At 50.1% G+C, this 16114-nt stretch overlaps 1 protein-coding gene across 2 annotated transcripts in view; it reads right to left on the bottom strand.

The window, feature by feature from the left end:
- RPTOR (regulatory associated protein of MTOR complex 1) overlaps positions 1-16114 on the bottom strand; it is a 353305-nt gene that overhangs the window by 86716 nt on the left and 250475 nt on the right. For both annotated transcript variants that reach the window (XM_036836768.1, XM_036836767.1), the window contains exons 8-10: positions 10980-11080; positions 10294-10438; positions 2614-2689 (exon numbers count right to left, since the gene is read on the bottom strand). In XM_036836768.1, coding sequence (XP_036692663.1) covers positions 2614-2689; positions 10294-10438; positions 10980-11080 — 322 coding nt within the window. The remainder of the gene's footprint in view (positions 1-2613; positions 2690-10293; positions 10439-10979; positions 11081-16114) is intronic.

Raw genomic sequence — 16114 nt, 5'->3', positions numbered from 1 at the left:
CAGTACCTGGCCACACCCACCCACTCGCCTCAAGCACAAAATTTAGGGGGGCACCAAAAAACACAGTAATTGAGATAAAAAAACACCTTAACGCAATATTTAAGAAAATAAAAATTAATGTAAAAATCTATAATGAACAAAATATCAAAATTTCATAGAAAGACAGGCCCAGCATGACTGACTTCTCCTTCTGTCTCAGGCTCCAGCGTCTCGGCTGGGCAGTGGCCAGCACAGTTCGTGAGGTGCATGGGATGGACCATGACCTTTGGGGTTTCCGCACTGTGATGGGAGTGAGCTGCAACTGAATGGAGCAAACTTGGCATTGAGTGGAGGCAGCCAGACACAAGGACTCTACTTACCCAAGTACAAACCCCTCAGGGCAGCACATACTCGGGCGGAGGTGGTGGCCAGAGCGGGAGGGGCCTCGGGGGACCGCTGATGGTCTGAGTGGGTGCTGGTTACGCGAGTGCGCTCAACTTGTAAATTCACCAAGCTGCACGTTACGATGCCTGCAATCTTCTATGTGTATGTTATGCTTCCAAAAGAATGAAAACTAAATAAAACAGCTAGTGTGTGGCCTCCATCAAGTACCCCTCCCAGTGACAATTTGGTGAGATTATTCCCAGAGGCAGAATCCTGAATCTAGTAGATGAGAAACGAAGCTGAAGACGCTTGAAAGGAGGCCTGGCACTGGAGGGAGGGGTGAGGACACAGAACCGTGGGACTTTATCTGAGAGGTGTGCAGCTCTGACCCCTTGACGGTACAAAGGAACACCAGGCACAGAGCACAAAAAAGCCTGAGTTGTACGAGGTCCCCGAACACGTTTGTGGCGACAGGCCCTGTCCCTGTGGAGGTGGAGCGTGTGAGGAGCAGGAGGCCAGGACTGTTCCCCACGGAGACTTGTCCCTGCCTCAGGGTTTAGGGTCTCCCAAGCAATGCCAAACACATAGGCGAGAGCCAAGTGAAGGCCCTGCCGGCGCCCACTTCAGGGTTCAAGATGCAAGGCCGGCTTCGACTCCCTTGTAAGTACGTTAAAGGAAAGGTGGGTGGAGAGCGGCGAGCTGCTGGAGCAGGCACCGCAAGTGCTGGAGGAGAACCCAGCAGTGGGCACACGGGTGCTCGATGCAGAATTCTTCCAACTTTGCTGTAGGTTTGAAAATGTTCATAATAAAATGGGAAAAAAATTCAAGCAATGAAGGAGGAAAGATAAGATAAAATAGAGAGGGAGGGCCTCATAGCCCAGTTACCCCAGTCTCGGGGGGCATCGAAATCACCTGAGCTAACACACATGCATACAACCATCCCCCCGCCACAGACATGCACACACATACACACATGTACACGGACACATAACCCACAGAGAACACACACACTCATACCCCATAGATATACGCAGGCACACAAATATACATGCACGTACACCCCCCACAGAAATACATATGGACACACACACACACACACACACACGCACGCGCGCGCACCCAGGCCCCTGACTCAGTAAGGTTGAAAGCTTCCCTGATGTTCGTGATGTGCACTGAAAGTTAAAAACCTCTGCAGTGAGACGTGGGTGCCTCTGGCCACAGTCAGGGCTTTGTGAATACACCAAGGGTCAAGAACCCTTGCGTCCAGCATGTACCACGTGCCAGGCTCCGTCCTCCAGTCCGCATGTGCTCCTTGAATTGGATACAACTGTAGTTCCCGTTTTAAAACAAGGAAACTGAAGCACCGGGGGGCTAAGCTGCCCACTGTGGTCTCTCCAATGGGGCCCGGAGACAACGGTGTTGGGAGAAAAGGCCAGTGACTCCGATCTCCAAGCCCCACCCTCCAACCCGTCCCCTCAGTGGACAGCTTGGAGCCACCTGCTTCCTCCCGGCTCCCCCCACCACTCCCCCCAGTCCCGAATACCTGCCCGGTCCCTTGGAGGGTCAGATGGGGGATCTAATTGTGCTCCAACTTGATGGGTGGCTTTTCTCTTTTCTCAAGGGTTACTTGAGGGAAGGGACTGGGTCTCACCCACATGCACCCAGATGTGGTGCCTGATGCACAGCAAACGCTCATCAAATGAACAAATCTTGAATGAAAACAGGAGGGGCTGTATGTGCAGGGGACGCAACAGGGGGTTCTTGGTGAGCTGCTGTAACGACCCCCAGGGGGGTGGGGGGAGAGTCGATTTGCCTGCCTCAGGAGCCACAAGTGAAACAACATTAACTCAAGGATGACCAGACCACCACCTAGGAAAGTACATGGGGACCAGACATCCCCTCGGGGCCAAGCCTCAGCCTTAGAGGCTTTACCTGGCCACTGGGCAGCAGGGCCGCAAGTCGAGAGCATCCGTTCATGGTAAAAAGGCTGAGAACCTGGGATCAGGCAGTGCGCATCAAGAAAAGCAGACCTATGACAGCAACACTGTAGAGAAGATGTTTTTAAGAGCTGACCATTTCATAATCTAACTTTAACTCCTGGTTGGTGCAATCTTTTAAGCTTCTGGATAATGCATCTTCTCCCAGGTGGGTGAGGGCTGTCTCTGACACCCGACCAGGGGCTCTGCAGACCAGGTGGCCAGAGAAGCAGCTGCCGCAGTGGACCATGTAGGATGCCCTGGGAGGACTCACCCGAAATGCCGTGCCTTCTTCGATGATGGTCGGCAGCTGGGAGAGACAAATGTCGACAGCCAGGTCCCAGGCTTGCCTGGGGAGAGAGCAGAGAGGAACCCACAAAGCATTACTGACGGGCTCACCCAGAGGGACCCGACAGCAGAGCAGCCCGTGGGTGGCTGAGTCGGGGCAGAGCCGCTGGTGAAGGAAGGGCACAGGAGGTGAGGAACTCTCAGCTAGCTAAAGTCGTTTTGTTTACGACAGCTTTTCTCTTCAAATTGAAAGGAGAAAAAGCTCAGGAAAAATAAAGAGACTTGTCCACTTTCTAACGCAGTTTCTGCCCCCAACTTGAGCCCACCTAGTGTGGCAGCCTGCCCACGCTGATGGCAGCTGGGGCACTGGGTGACCGGACCATGGCAGCATCACACACAAACCTGCCATGAAAGGCCGTGGTCAGGCCAAGGCGCTTCACCAGAGATGGGCCAGGTGGGGCTGGGAGAAAGGGTCCGCCTCGGCCCACCCACTGCCAGGCCCCTGCACCCCTCTGTGGGTGGTCGGCACCTGTGCCCAACACAAACCACTTGGGACAAGACAGGTGGTGCTCTGTACGCTGGGGATGCAGCAGCCTCTTTGGTGAGTAGGCCTGGCCACCTTCTCCAACTTCCTGTGGCGCCGGACCCAGCTCCACACGCTTACAAGATGTGCAAGACAAGGTGGTGCCGACTGGGTCATGGTGTCACCTCCCCAGGGTCAGTTTCGCCACCTGTGAGGCAGGCTAAAGATCGTGTCTCCCACACAGGGTCCCATGAAGGCCTCGGAGGGTGGCTGACATGGAGGGACACACACAGAGGCCTGCTATTTCCTGGCAACGTTTAACACCGATTCTAAACTGGACACAAACGATCCTCTTACTTTCTCTGTGGTCCCAGATCCAAGTGCAGATTCCCAAGGATATAACGATTTTCTCACTCTGACCCCCCCTTTCTTTTAGAAACGTGCTCCTCGTGGAAAGAAAGTGATGGTCAGAACAAGGGGTTTAGTTTCCGGTATTGCAATCTCTTCCCAGCGCAATTTCCTGACACACTCAAGGATTCCATGTTAGGTTTATTTAGACTAATAACTGCCTGTTTGTGTGCAAGAGGCACCTTTTCATGGGTCTTCATAAAGGATCAAAACAAGAATGAAAAATGAAAACATGCAGAAAAACAGTAAAAATGTAAGATGAACAAAAGACTAGAGAACTCTTTTTCATTTTTCAAATATGTGGAATATATTTCTTTTTTCCCAGACTGGCCCCTTCTGCACAAGCACGCCCTTCCCCCACCAATCTAATTAAGAGGCAATCAGGAGATAATCAAAAGTTCCTCAAAGTGCGGGCAATAAATAGCTCCCATATGCTCAATAAGTGCCCAGACTGCAGGCGAAATGGTTATTCTGCAGCATTGAGGGAGACACTTACTCTCTGTTAAGACAGAAGTCAAGTCAGTTATTGCAATTAAGCTCTATAAAGATTCCTTGAATTTAATCAAATAAAAAGTTTTAACTTCAAGAGTTAGAAGAAAGTGTCCACCAGTTGGGGGGAGGTGACGTGGGCAGAGGGGGTCCAGGGCAGCTGGTGGTCTTGCTACAGCAGCTACACAGTGGGCACCCCGAAACTGCACCTTCTGTAAAGCTGGCTTCTGTGCCCTCTTTCAGAACCATCTCCTCAAAATCACGAGGCAAGAAGAATTATAACCCATTAAAGACGTCCCTGCTGGGGTGTCCTAGACAGAGTATCAGAGGAACTAGGCTGCCCTGGCGAGACCTACTACTGCCGCCTCAGTCCTTTCCAAGGAGCGAAACAAAACCTGACGCAGCTGCAGCGGGGCCTGGGCGCAAATCTTCTGAGAAGTGTGGCCCGTTGGGCCTGCCGGCTCCCCAGGGTTGGCCCCCACCTGGGTCCAATCACTCACTGAGGTCGAGTCCCGCCAGCCAGAAAAGCAGCTCAGAGGAGACTGCTGGCTTGAAAGGAAGCCCCGGAGGAGGGACTCGCCTGTGTCACCGGGAGCAAGGCAGGGCCATGACTGGAGGGGCACAGCTGTCTAAGTGAGAGGGGACAAGGGACTCCGTTCAAGGCACCGAGGAGGACAGGAGGAAAGGAGAGGGCGTGGGAGAACACCTAAGACCTACTGGACAGCGAGGGGCCAAACAGACTGCCAGCCAGCAGTGAGGCTGCAGCGAGCCCCAGGCCGAGGCCGGGAGAGAGCAGCAGGCTGGCACTGGGCTAGCCGGCCTCCCTCTGGGGCCTGTGGTCGTTGATTCTGTACAAAAGGAAAGGGTCAGGTTGGGGACCTCAGTTCCCATCAAGCCCTAGATCACATGGCAGCCTTTTCAGCAGCACGACGGTACCCTCTGCTGAGCATTTACTCAGTTGGTTAAAAGTGGCTACATTTTCTAGGGTAAAATCAAAACGAACTCGGAGTCTTAATTTGGGATTCTCACTAAGGAAAAGTGGGAAAGCAAGTCCTGTAAAACCTTGAGCCGTGGCACCCAGGCGAGCATGGAACTTGGGAGGTGTCCCCGTTCGCACTTCCCACAGCCCCTGTGACCAGCCACACAGGCTGCGCCCCCAGGGAGGGAGGATCCCGGGCCTCCCCACCCCGTGGCGCAGACCAGCCGGGCTCTGAGCCGTGGGCTGCTGATGAATCACGGCCTGGAGAACGTGCCATCCAGGCAAGAGCTCGGGTTTTCAGGAAACGGGCCTAAGATGGCAGGCACCCAAGGAGTGGGCCGGGAGGACAGCCTTCCAAGAGCGCCCGGCTCCATCTGCACTGATCAGTCAGCCAGCCAGGCTCGCTCGATGGGAAGGAACGCACAGGTTATTACCACGGAGAAATGCAAGGTTTCAGGACCTGCTGAAATTGAAAGTGAAGGCAAACGGCTCCCCGATGGCTTTGCATCAAAAATTAAACAGAAGCCGGGTGCTGAGCATTTCATCATTGGCACCCCCGCCTGAAACAAAGTGTGAATGTGTATGACTTTGTGTTTTAACCTCAATTTTTGTTAGGCTTTGTTCCCTTCCTCCCCCTGCTGAAAATTCAACCTCTCCATCACCACCCAAGGAATATAGTAACTAGATGGTAAATTATTTATTCCAAATGCTCTTTCCGACTACCTTGGCTGTGCACTCCCTGGGGACGTACAAACTTTCGTCTATTTACAAGACGGGAGAAAGAGCTATGGGCATTGTTGTTGAGTGTTTCATCACCCGAATGAGCTCTGCTGAAAGCCCACGGCAACGCTTCACTGGCAAGGAGCCCATGCGGCGCCTCGGACCTCAGGGGCGGCTGGCAAACCTGAGTGCAGGCGAGCATGACCTTCCAGGTTTCCAGGCCTCACATTCTCCTGCCTTTGCATCTGAGCCCACTGCCTGTTCCCTCCGCTCTCCCACCTCCCCTAAGGACAGGACTTTGAGCTGGACACCTGCCACCCAGGACAGAGACCACATCCCCAGCCTCCCTAGACCAGGCACCACACACGGCCGCGGGGAAGAGCGGAGATCCGTGTCCCTCCCGTGAGCCACTCAGCTACACAGGAAAGAGGAACAAATCCCCATTTGTAAAGCCACTGGATCTGGTGTTACCAACTGATATTCCAACCACTACCTTTAACTACCCCCAGGGGAGGAGGGAAAACATGTGGCAGTCTTTCCATCTTAACCAAGTCAGTGGCCCTCAACGTGGCTGCATGCCCTATACAGCTGCCTGACCCAGTGTTTATACCAAGTATTTCTGGTCTCTGACTTGGCATGAGACAATTCTGCATGATGTCATAAAGAAATAAAGGTTATCACCCACCCTGAGTGGTTTTCTCCTCCCTAGATCTACAACACGGTAGCATGGTCCAATCAGAGGGCCGTGTTAAATGTGGCGGCTGGACACAATACCAGGACCCCACATAGTCCGACCCTGAGTCTGTGTCTGCAGTGACACGAGGGCCACGTGCAAGGGCGTGACGCCCACCTGGAAACGCACAATGTGTCCAGGCTGGGTCGCCAGTGCTTGATACTCAATAAATACTCAGGCATGATTTCACACCTTTTTAGAAAGGCTTTTTATGTTCTTTACAAGGCCTCCCAGTGTCCTGTGCATAGTGAGTATGCAACTACTTGTTAAATTATCCCTGCAACTGTTGTTTCAGTAACAATCCCGTTTGCTGTACGTTTGCTGTACAGTAACAAATATGGGACGAGTCTAATGCATGTGAATGATTTCCAACTCAGGATTTTAATGAGCTCTTTCTACAACATTTAAAAAATACCAAATGAGATCAAGTGCAGGTACTAAACCTCAGGGAATTCTACTAGTTACATTTTTTTTCATGCAAAGAAGCACACAATGATTCTTCTGTCTCCAATTTTGCATTTTTGACAAGGGAGACTTCAACCTTAATAACTTAATTTTAAAAAATAGCTTTTAGTGTTTCAAAGGCTTGAAACATCTACATGTAGATTTTTAATTACAAAAGTAATATCTACCAACTTTTAAAAGGGAGCATTCTCATTCCAATCCTCCTGTCCTGGTATTAGCACCATTAGCATCTTGTTATAATTCTATCCAGCCCTTTTCCCATGCATAACAGAGAGGTAATTATACTGCTGATACAGTCTGGTGTTCTGTTTTTGTCATTTAACATATATTTTGTATAATAATAAATAATCTTCACAAACAAAGTTTTAAGATGGCTTACATTTTTTCAAATATATGTATCTCAATTACATCCCCATTCTGTTAGGTACTGGGATTCTCCCCGGTTTCCCCTTTTATAGCTAATATTCTGACAAACGGCATTCTTTTTCAAAGCCTCTCTGACTGTTTCACCAGTCCCGTTCCTTGGTTCTTCCTCAGCAACCTGCCTAGTCCCTCTCCTGAGCTGGAATGGGTGGATGCAAAGTGGACAGGGCAGCAGGGGCTGGAGTGAAGCGGGAGATGTCAGGGTCCAACAATGCCGGCTGGGAATGCGCTGGTCCAGGCTGGGTCAGGGGTCAGGCCGCCTCCCTGTCCAGGGCTGTGATCCCCAGAGCCCTCCCTCACATCATCCTAATGCTGACCCCCACCTCTGAGTCCGCTTCCCAAAGAACCCAACGTGCAACAACCAGGATTCGCCTAAAAGGGAGCGGGGAGGGTATCAGGCCACAGACAGTGCGCTTTGCAGGATGGAGGGACTAGATTGTACTCAAGTCTTCAGGGTGCATATCAGCTGCAGAGGGGCCCTGGAATGCGCAGGGAGGTTGGAACCAGGGAAGTAGAAAGACCCCAAGGGTGCATGTATGACTGCTAGCAATTGCACGTGCCCCGGGATACCCGGGAGGCTTTCCACATGTTTATCTGGGTCTCTGTGGGTTGCTGTGTTAGCTCACGTTTATCTGTACAACAAATAAATACAAATGAGGATTTGTTTTATGAGATTCATGGAGAGCTAAACTCGCAGGGAAGAGGGCCATATTCCTAGTTTTAGAGGAGGGCATGGAAAGGTATCAGTAACAGAGACGGGAGGGATTATGAGACGCTGCTGTTAGACTTTGGACCTTATATTAAACAGCACTTATACAAATCCCAGAATTCAGAAATGTTCTAAGAGGCCAACACTAGAGAAAGATCTGTGGGATGATGAAGAGAGACAGGTGTGACTGTTCTGCACCGGCCATCTCTGAGTGCTTCCTCCCTGGGTCCCCTTCTCCTGCTGTCATCTTCCCTGTCTGTTCTGTCTGCTCTCTGCTCAGGCTGTGCTCCTTACTCTCTTCTCCGGGACAACACGTTGTTTTTTACTCTTTGCAGCTGAGCACATCTTAGAGGAGGCAGTTTTATATGCAGAGAAACATGCACAAGAAGGAAGACTGTCCCATGGACTTGGTGGGGTGGGCAGATGGAGGGAAGGACATAGGCCGCTTCTCGCTAAAAGCTGGCGCCTCGCGTCCACCCTGTATTTCCTCCTCCTGGGGGGAATTGCTTGGCCAGTGGCCCCAGTCACCCAGGAGGCCGTTCACACTGGGCAGCTGGTGTGATGCCCTTTTCCTGTGGCTTAACTAGTTTTCCATCCATGACTAGTCGCAGCATTGACCCTGTTCAGCTCTTTTTTCTTCTTCTTTCCTTTTTAATAATAGATGTTTTATAAAAACCTGGTTCAGAAAAAATAGAATTTAAGGCATCACTTTACTTAAAGGATAAGGCTGTTTTGAGGATCTCCTCCTTCAGAAATGTGGGTTTTCTTTCTAATTATTTATCCTAAGCATTAGAGAGGCTTTTCAACCCCATCTCCCCAGTTCTAATCTTCATGGAGTGAAGGAAACTGTGTCTGCTGTCCTGCCACTCTGTTCACACAGGATCTAAACTGCTGCACAGAGACTCTTCGTGCGGTCTACTCCTATTTCTCTGTTTCTCCATAACTTGTTCTCTAGTTTATTCTATAAGCTCTTCCAAAGGATATGGATGAGGCATGTTTTAACTTGATTTCTGTTTATAGTCTGGTGCTTGGCCAGCATGGTGCATCTTGATTTATCTCACAGATAAGAATGTTGATTCCTGATTTTCCTTGAGTGGATGAGAGGAGGTGAGTTTACCACCTTCTTCTTAGTTCTCTGGGTTTACAGAGTTGGGGGAAAGTGGTCATGCACATATTAAAAAAAAAAAAAATCACTACCCAAAATAAACCTGACCATGAAAATACACCATAGAATGGTTTTTAGGGCTAAACTTAAGTGAATTACTCTTTTTAAATATTTTGTATTAGGATTTCTCTCTGGATATAACTAAGACACATGTTCCTTTGTTACTGCCCCATTTTAGTACTTCCTCAAATTCTGCTTGTGTCACAAAAGCAAGGAAACAGGAAGAAACCAAACGCCTTCAGATATAATGTCTAGATTCAAAACAATTTCCATTATTACTGCTGTTATCATACTGTACTTACTACTAGCAGTAGTGTAAGGAGCAGTAATGCAGTTTTTTTAAAAAATATCTATTTATCTATTTGGCGGCGCCGGGTCTTAGTTTGGTATGCGGGATCTTCGTTGCAGCATGTGGGATCTTTAGTTACGGCATGTGGGCTCTTAGTTGCAGAATGCGGGATCTAGTTCCCTGACCAGGGATTGAACCCAGGCCCCCTGCATTGGAAGCGCAGAGTCTTAACCACTGGACCACCAGGGAAGTCCCAGTAATCCAGTTTTGAAGGAAATTTATAATCAACATACAAGCATCATAAAGATCACACTCGTGGGTGTGTGTGTGTGACAGCGTGTGCATATGTGTGAAATAAGCATGCAGGTTAACTGGTCATGAACCCAACAGTTTTAATTCTCTGGAGCAATCTCGGATACACTTCATGAATTCAGCTGGCAGTTTCTTTCCTCAATACCAATCCCTACAGAGTCAGAAACTCACCCGCAGGCCCTCTCCGCCCTGAGCTATGAACTGCAGGGCCTCTGTAGGCACTGGTCCCGCTCAGCCCTGGATGAGCCTTAGAGGCACCTGCACTTCTGCAGGGGACTCAGGCAGAGCTGAGGGTCGACCTTATTAACTTGTGTACACCACTCAGGCCTCCACGTTTGGAGCCACGTCTTGCTATTTTGTTCAGATAACTCCCTTACACTTGGACTATCGCAGAAACGGGAAAACCATGCTCCTTAGAGAAGCTGATGCGGGTCTGGGGAGAGACACTTACCACATGGCGTGCATGTACGTGGGGGGCAGGCGTGGGCTGCTGACGGGGGTGCAGTTATACGACCTCATGATCCTTTCCGCCAATAAAAAATTTCGAAACAGACTAGCCACCAACAGGTCCTGTCTGAAGAGCTTCTGGAAGAGATCTGAGGGCAGAGAAAAGATAAAAAGGTGACTTCAGTGACTCACGTCCAGCATTTAAAGCCAAATATACAAATTTACTGTCCTTCTACCGGAAGTTGCAACAAGCAGGTTGGAACTGACATGCACATTCTCCACTGGCAGCACCTACATGACACACGTAATGTGAACAAACAGCAGAACCCAACCAACCGGTCACAGAAAAACATGAACGTGTCTTATACTGTAGTAGTAATTTGGGTTTTAAGAAATATGGATGGTTTGTGACTAGGAAGGCAGATGAGCCCTGAATCTGCCCTGAAAACACTGAGGACCCGAGCAGACGCTTCTCTGAACTCGCCCTGCAGCACTGCTCTCGACCTGATGCGCGATTCACTTCATCCTCGCAGAACCTTCGGGGCCCCTGCCTTCTCCCGCCCACCCCCTCAGGTTTCTTCACTGAGGGGAACTCAGTCCTCCCATTCGACTTCTCTCACACGCCAGCGCCAGAGTCTCCTGACTCCGGGGCAGCAGCCTTCCCGCCAGCCCACGGCCGGGCAGCCTCACCCCGAGGAAGCACGTTCCACGCGATGGTGTCCGTGATGGCCGTGAAGATCCAGTTCAGCTCGCCCAGGGGGGTCCTCCTGTCGTTCAGCCGCCCGGGGATCCTAGGGAACATGAAACGGTCACGGAGATGGAAACAGGTGACACAGGCAGGAGGCGGTGGGGAGAGAAGGGGTGAGGGGACGACGATGCGTCAGACGGTGGTTGGGGGGAGGCTCGGCCACGCCAGGAGGACCCCCTTGCCTCGCCGTGATCTTTGAGACTCCTGTACGTCTAACCTCACATCTTAAAACTCAGCCTCCACTTCACTTTCTTCCCTTCCCCATCTGCACAGGAGCAGCGGGTGGGCCCCTCCGGCACCCCCGTGTGACAGCAGGCACAGAGCTCTGCCGACCAGGCAGGCCCCCGGGGCCCTGGAGCCCCCCACAGCCTTGCTCTCAGCCTCCAAGTGGACGGGCCCCACACCCTAATCAAGACACTCCTGTCGGGCAGGACACGGGTCACCTCCCAGAAGCCGAGGGCAACGGGGAGACCTCTGTGGGCCCAGCTCTTCACCACACAATCCTTCACCTGTTCAACATCAAAACAGACCTAGTCAGGCCTAGATTCCACCTCTTAAATTCACACGTAGTCCTGGGCACAGCATCGCTGGACTGAAAATGCCAGCGGTGAGGATGTGAGAGGTGGGCCAGCAGCATCACAGGCCTCCCAGTGGGGCGTGTGAGGGGAGCTGGGCTTGCTTCCCCGGCCCCCGTGGGGAAATTCGAGCACAGGAAGAAAAAACGCAACAGACAACTGGGCGACACTCTTTTGAGTGATGCTCAATTTGCGGCCACTCACATACGACGCCTTGGGTGTATAAGCTGGCACAATCCTTCTGGAAAGGACAGACACACGAAGGACAGAAAACATCTGTATCCTTTCCTCAGTAAGTCTGCTCCCAAGAATCAATCTTGAACCAGAAACGAAGAATGTGGAAACAAGGTATGTTTTGCAGTGTTTTATTTATAACAGTGAAAAGTCAGAAACTACCTATGTGACTAATAATAGAGAAATGATTAATTATGGAACAACCACAATGAAATAACTACAAGCTATTAAACTGTTGTTTATGAATATTTTAATGATATGGGGAAAAGACTGCTTTGTAACCTTAAGTAAAGAAGCGGGACAAATATCGTGCCGTCATAATTACACACAACACGTGCAAGGAGAGCCGATCAGGAGGAAAGCCCCGCAGTGAGGCAGTGGCGACAGTCTCCTTGTCTTCACATCTGCACGCAGTCAGCATTGGCTGCCACGCCTCTGCCCACTCACCCGCCTCTCGCCCTGGCAGCTGGTGGTGACAGGACGGCGTTCTTGGAAGAAGGAGGGTCTGCTGAGGTCTATTTCCAAACCTGGACCAAGCGCATCATGGGTGTGTGCAGTGCCCCTTGAGTCAGGTGAAGCAACACAGCCCCGGCTGGCTCCTTGGGGTTTGACCCTTGGGAAAGGCCGCTGCGTCCCCAGCGGTGAGGAGATGCTCCTGAGACTCCCCGCCCTGCTGCCGGCACTGCGGCCGAGCCATCGGAGGGAACAGAGGCCACTCCTTGTCAGGCGGAGGTCAGTGTGCATTTAGGTGTGTTTTTAAAATCCTCATCTTGTGACGATCGCTGGCAGATAAATGCAAAACTAAGACTCCCACTATGATCTCCTGAAAATTCTACTGATGTCTTTCACTAAAGCTCATCATGAAACCACAGACCAAGCCATCTGCCCGACGGATTTCAGACAGACCTGGGAACCATTCAAAGTGATTAATCAACCAATCATTGCAAGACCCATCTGCATTTGGCAGCCTGGGATGACAAAGGTGGAAGTGAGTCCCACTTCCCTCCCTTTTCACGTCATTTAGAATTAAGTCACTTCAAAAAAAAAAAAAAAAGAATTAAGTCACTTCAGAAACTACTTGTTTCCATTTTCCTTTCTGTAGTTGATCCTAAGGACGTCAAAACCCAACCCGCTCTGGAAGCCGTCTGGGTCAGCGATGCAGGGCCACGAAGAAAGGCACAGCACAGTGTCAAGCTCAGGACACATTTCGTTACACAAGTTTCTTTCACCTAACCCTCCCCCCAATTTCATTAATAATCAAGGTGGTTCTTTTAAAATTTAAACCCACAGTGTTAATCAAGGACTAACTTCTATGTGAAAAGCACAAAAAGCTATAGTTTAGGAACAGATCATGGAACTGGGAGATGAGAAAAACGAACTCTAGTCCCAGCTGTGCATGTCTGGGTAACTTCTGGCGTCTTGTTTCTCTGCTCTGAGTCACCCAGGTTAACCTCATATGCAAAATGGGGACCAAAATAAAGTGGATAGCACTTCCAAAGAAGATGCAGCAGAGAGCCAGCAGACACTTCCTTGGAAAATGCATGCCACCTCCTCAAACTCCTCATCACCGCTGTCTGCCGTTGGATTTATTCTCACCTCCCCCGACATCTGGGTTCACCTACAGCTTCCAGCACTGCCCACTGTGTGGAGCCTGACTCCAGCAATGGCGACTCTGCTTCTGGATCTTACAAGATGACCCAGCCTGAGGTGTCTGCCTTCACCCCTTGCTTGCTGTCTTCACAGCTCAAATTTAACATGTCTAAAATCAAGCTCATCCTCATTACTGCCATCTTCTTCTCCCCTGTAGCATGTGTCCTCGCTCCAAGAGTCCCCGTGGATTCTCTTCCATCAGAGCTCGAACCCTCAGAGACAGGGCCCACTCATCTCTTCCCCAAGTGTAGCTCGTGTTTCCTGCTTCTTGCAAGGCACCTCTTCCACTGTTTTTTGGTAACCACTTCCACTGCAAAGGTATCCTCAATGGCCTTCTTGATCCAATTCATACTAGGCAGGGTGACGGCCCCCGGTATACCTTTGTTCAAAAATCTACAGGGTTCTCTGTCTACTGCTGCAGTGGTTTCAAATAGTTCCCTCTATTTCAACAAAATCTCACTTGGAATAAAGGAAAGCAGAGTTCCTCTGGCTGGAGGGGCGGGGGCTGGGAGCCACCAGCTTCCCAGTGGCCCACGCCTCCCCCGATGGGCCACTGCGAGGCCTCCGAGGAGCAAGGGCGAAAACACTGCCCATGGAGTTGGGTAGAAAGTTTCCACTTGGCTTCAAAGCCATCAACTTGACACAATAAACTTTGAAACTAGTTCCCTCTGGTTGGGTCCATTACCTCGCAGTTGGACAAAAATATCAAACTCAGTCTCCTCTCATTTGCCCACTTGCAACAGCCTCCCACCTGCCTTGGGCTGGTTCTGGCTCAGTCTTCACAAGCGAAGCCCAACTTCCCTGTCCATGAAGATGTCTTGACCACAACAGCCTTTGCTCAGGTCCTTTTCAACTGCATCTCCCTCGGGATTTCTTTGGCAGCCCACCGACTGCTTACTTTTCTTTTTGTTTATTCAGTGTTGCTCCATGCATGTTAATTATCTGTGTAACTAGGTAATAAATTCCTTGTAGGCAATGACTTACTTTCCTCGATGTAAATCAGTCTCTTCACAGATTCTGGTGGAGTGCTGAGCACATGCACGAGCTCACAGCCCACACATCTGACTCATGTTACTTCCCTACTTAAGAACATTGGCTCCCACTTGGCCAGCAGCTCCCTGAACCCCGTGTGGTGGAGGGACTGACATGGAGGGGCACCGCCCAGACCCCCCAAGAGGGGCTGGTTGCTCAGCGGGAGGAGTATGGTCGGGTACACCGTGCAGCTGGGAGACGAGCCCGTCTCAGCCGTCAGGCTGGCCCCAGCTGATGATCCCCGGGCCAGAAGTGCGGGGCCTCCACAGGCGGCCTGTGCTCCGCAGCTCAGCATCATGGCCGCGACTTCTTCGCCTCCCTCCCGTGCTTCTCCCCAATAAGCTTGTGTCCCTTGTCTCTGTGTCTGCCCCCATCAACCAGCCAGCACCGTGGTCTGGGGTAGATGTCTCACCCTGCCTGTCCTCACCTCCGTTCGTTACTTTCTGTGTCTCCCCAGCTTCCTCTCTCGCCAACACGCCGATGTCTAGCTACACGGAACTTGTCCTCCTCAAACAGCTCACGTGCCTCCAGACCTGCGCAGACGCCCTCCTGCCTCCCTGGCCCAGGGGTGCCCCCAGGCTTTCAGGTTCTGCTCTGAGGCCCCCACAGAATTCCGTAAACGACAGCTGGTGCCCGGGCTACGTCTCCCACTAGGCTTGGGGCTCTTGGACGGCAGGCCCACGTGCTTCCTCGTGCTAACCTAGTGTTCACACATAGCATCTAATGCAAAACAGATACATATTTGATGAGTGAGTGGATGGATTCTTGCTGCATGATCACAGCTCTGTGTAAATAAAATGCTAAATGAAAAACTATGGTTTCCAAGAAAATGACACAAACTCACTAAAAATACTCAAGTGATAAGAAGATAACACAAATCATCCCAAATTTCACCATCTAAGAACCAGTAGAAACATTTTGGTGACCATTCCTTCAGATATCTCTTTATGCACAAAATCAAATAATTTTAAATGCATTGAAATAACAATATGAAAAGACATGTTACATTTTTGTTAAAAACATCCACCAATAAATACACTTCGGAAAAAAGTCTGGGAGGGTCTGCACCAAAGTAGTAACAACAATTATCTTGGCATGGTGGAGATTATGGATGATTTTAATTCTTTTTGCTTATCTGTATTTAATAATACATATGCTGAAAACACGCTACTTGCATAATAAAGAAAAATGAAACTTTTTTTTAGTAAGAGGGAAGCCAAGCAAGTTTACCCGAAAAGGGAAAACATTTGAAAACTTCATGTTTTATGAATTTACATCATCTCATTTTCAGTTCAAATAAAGGAGGATGCACTTTTACTTTGTCTGCTTTAAATGGCTTTATGAAAATGATGGTGCAGAGAACTTTGGGCTAATTCATTTACTTAATGCAAATAATTCATTACTTAGAAATGCTCTGTGACTAAGAAAATGGGGAGGCGAACCCAGCAATTTAAAAAAAATTCATTCATTCATTCATTCATTTATATTTTAGCTGTGCCAGGTCTTAGTTGTAGCACGCGGGTTCTTTGTTGTGGCATGTGGGATCTTTTTTTAGTTGCGGCATGCAAACTCTTAGTTGCGGCATG

The sequence above is a fragment of the Balaenoptera musculus genome, chromosome 20, assembly GCF_009873245.2.
Source record: "Balaenoptera musculus isolate JJ_BM4_2016_0621 chromosome 20, mBalMus1.pri.v3, whole genome shotgun sequence".
NCBI classification, from domain to species: Eukaryota; Metazoa; Chordata; class Mammalia; order Artiodactyla; family Balaenopteridae; genus Balaenoptera; species Balaenoptera musculus.
This window is presented reverse-complemented; position numbering and strand designations above follow the sequence as displayed.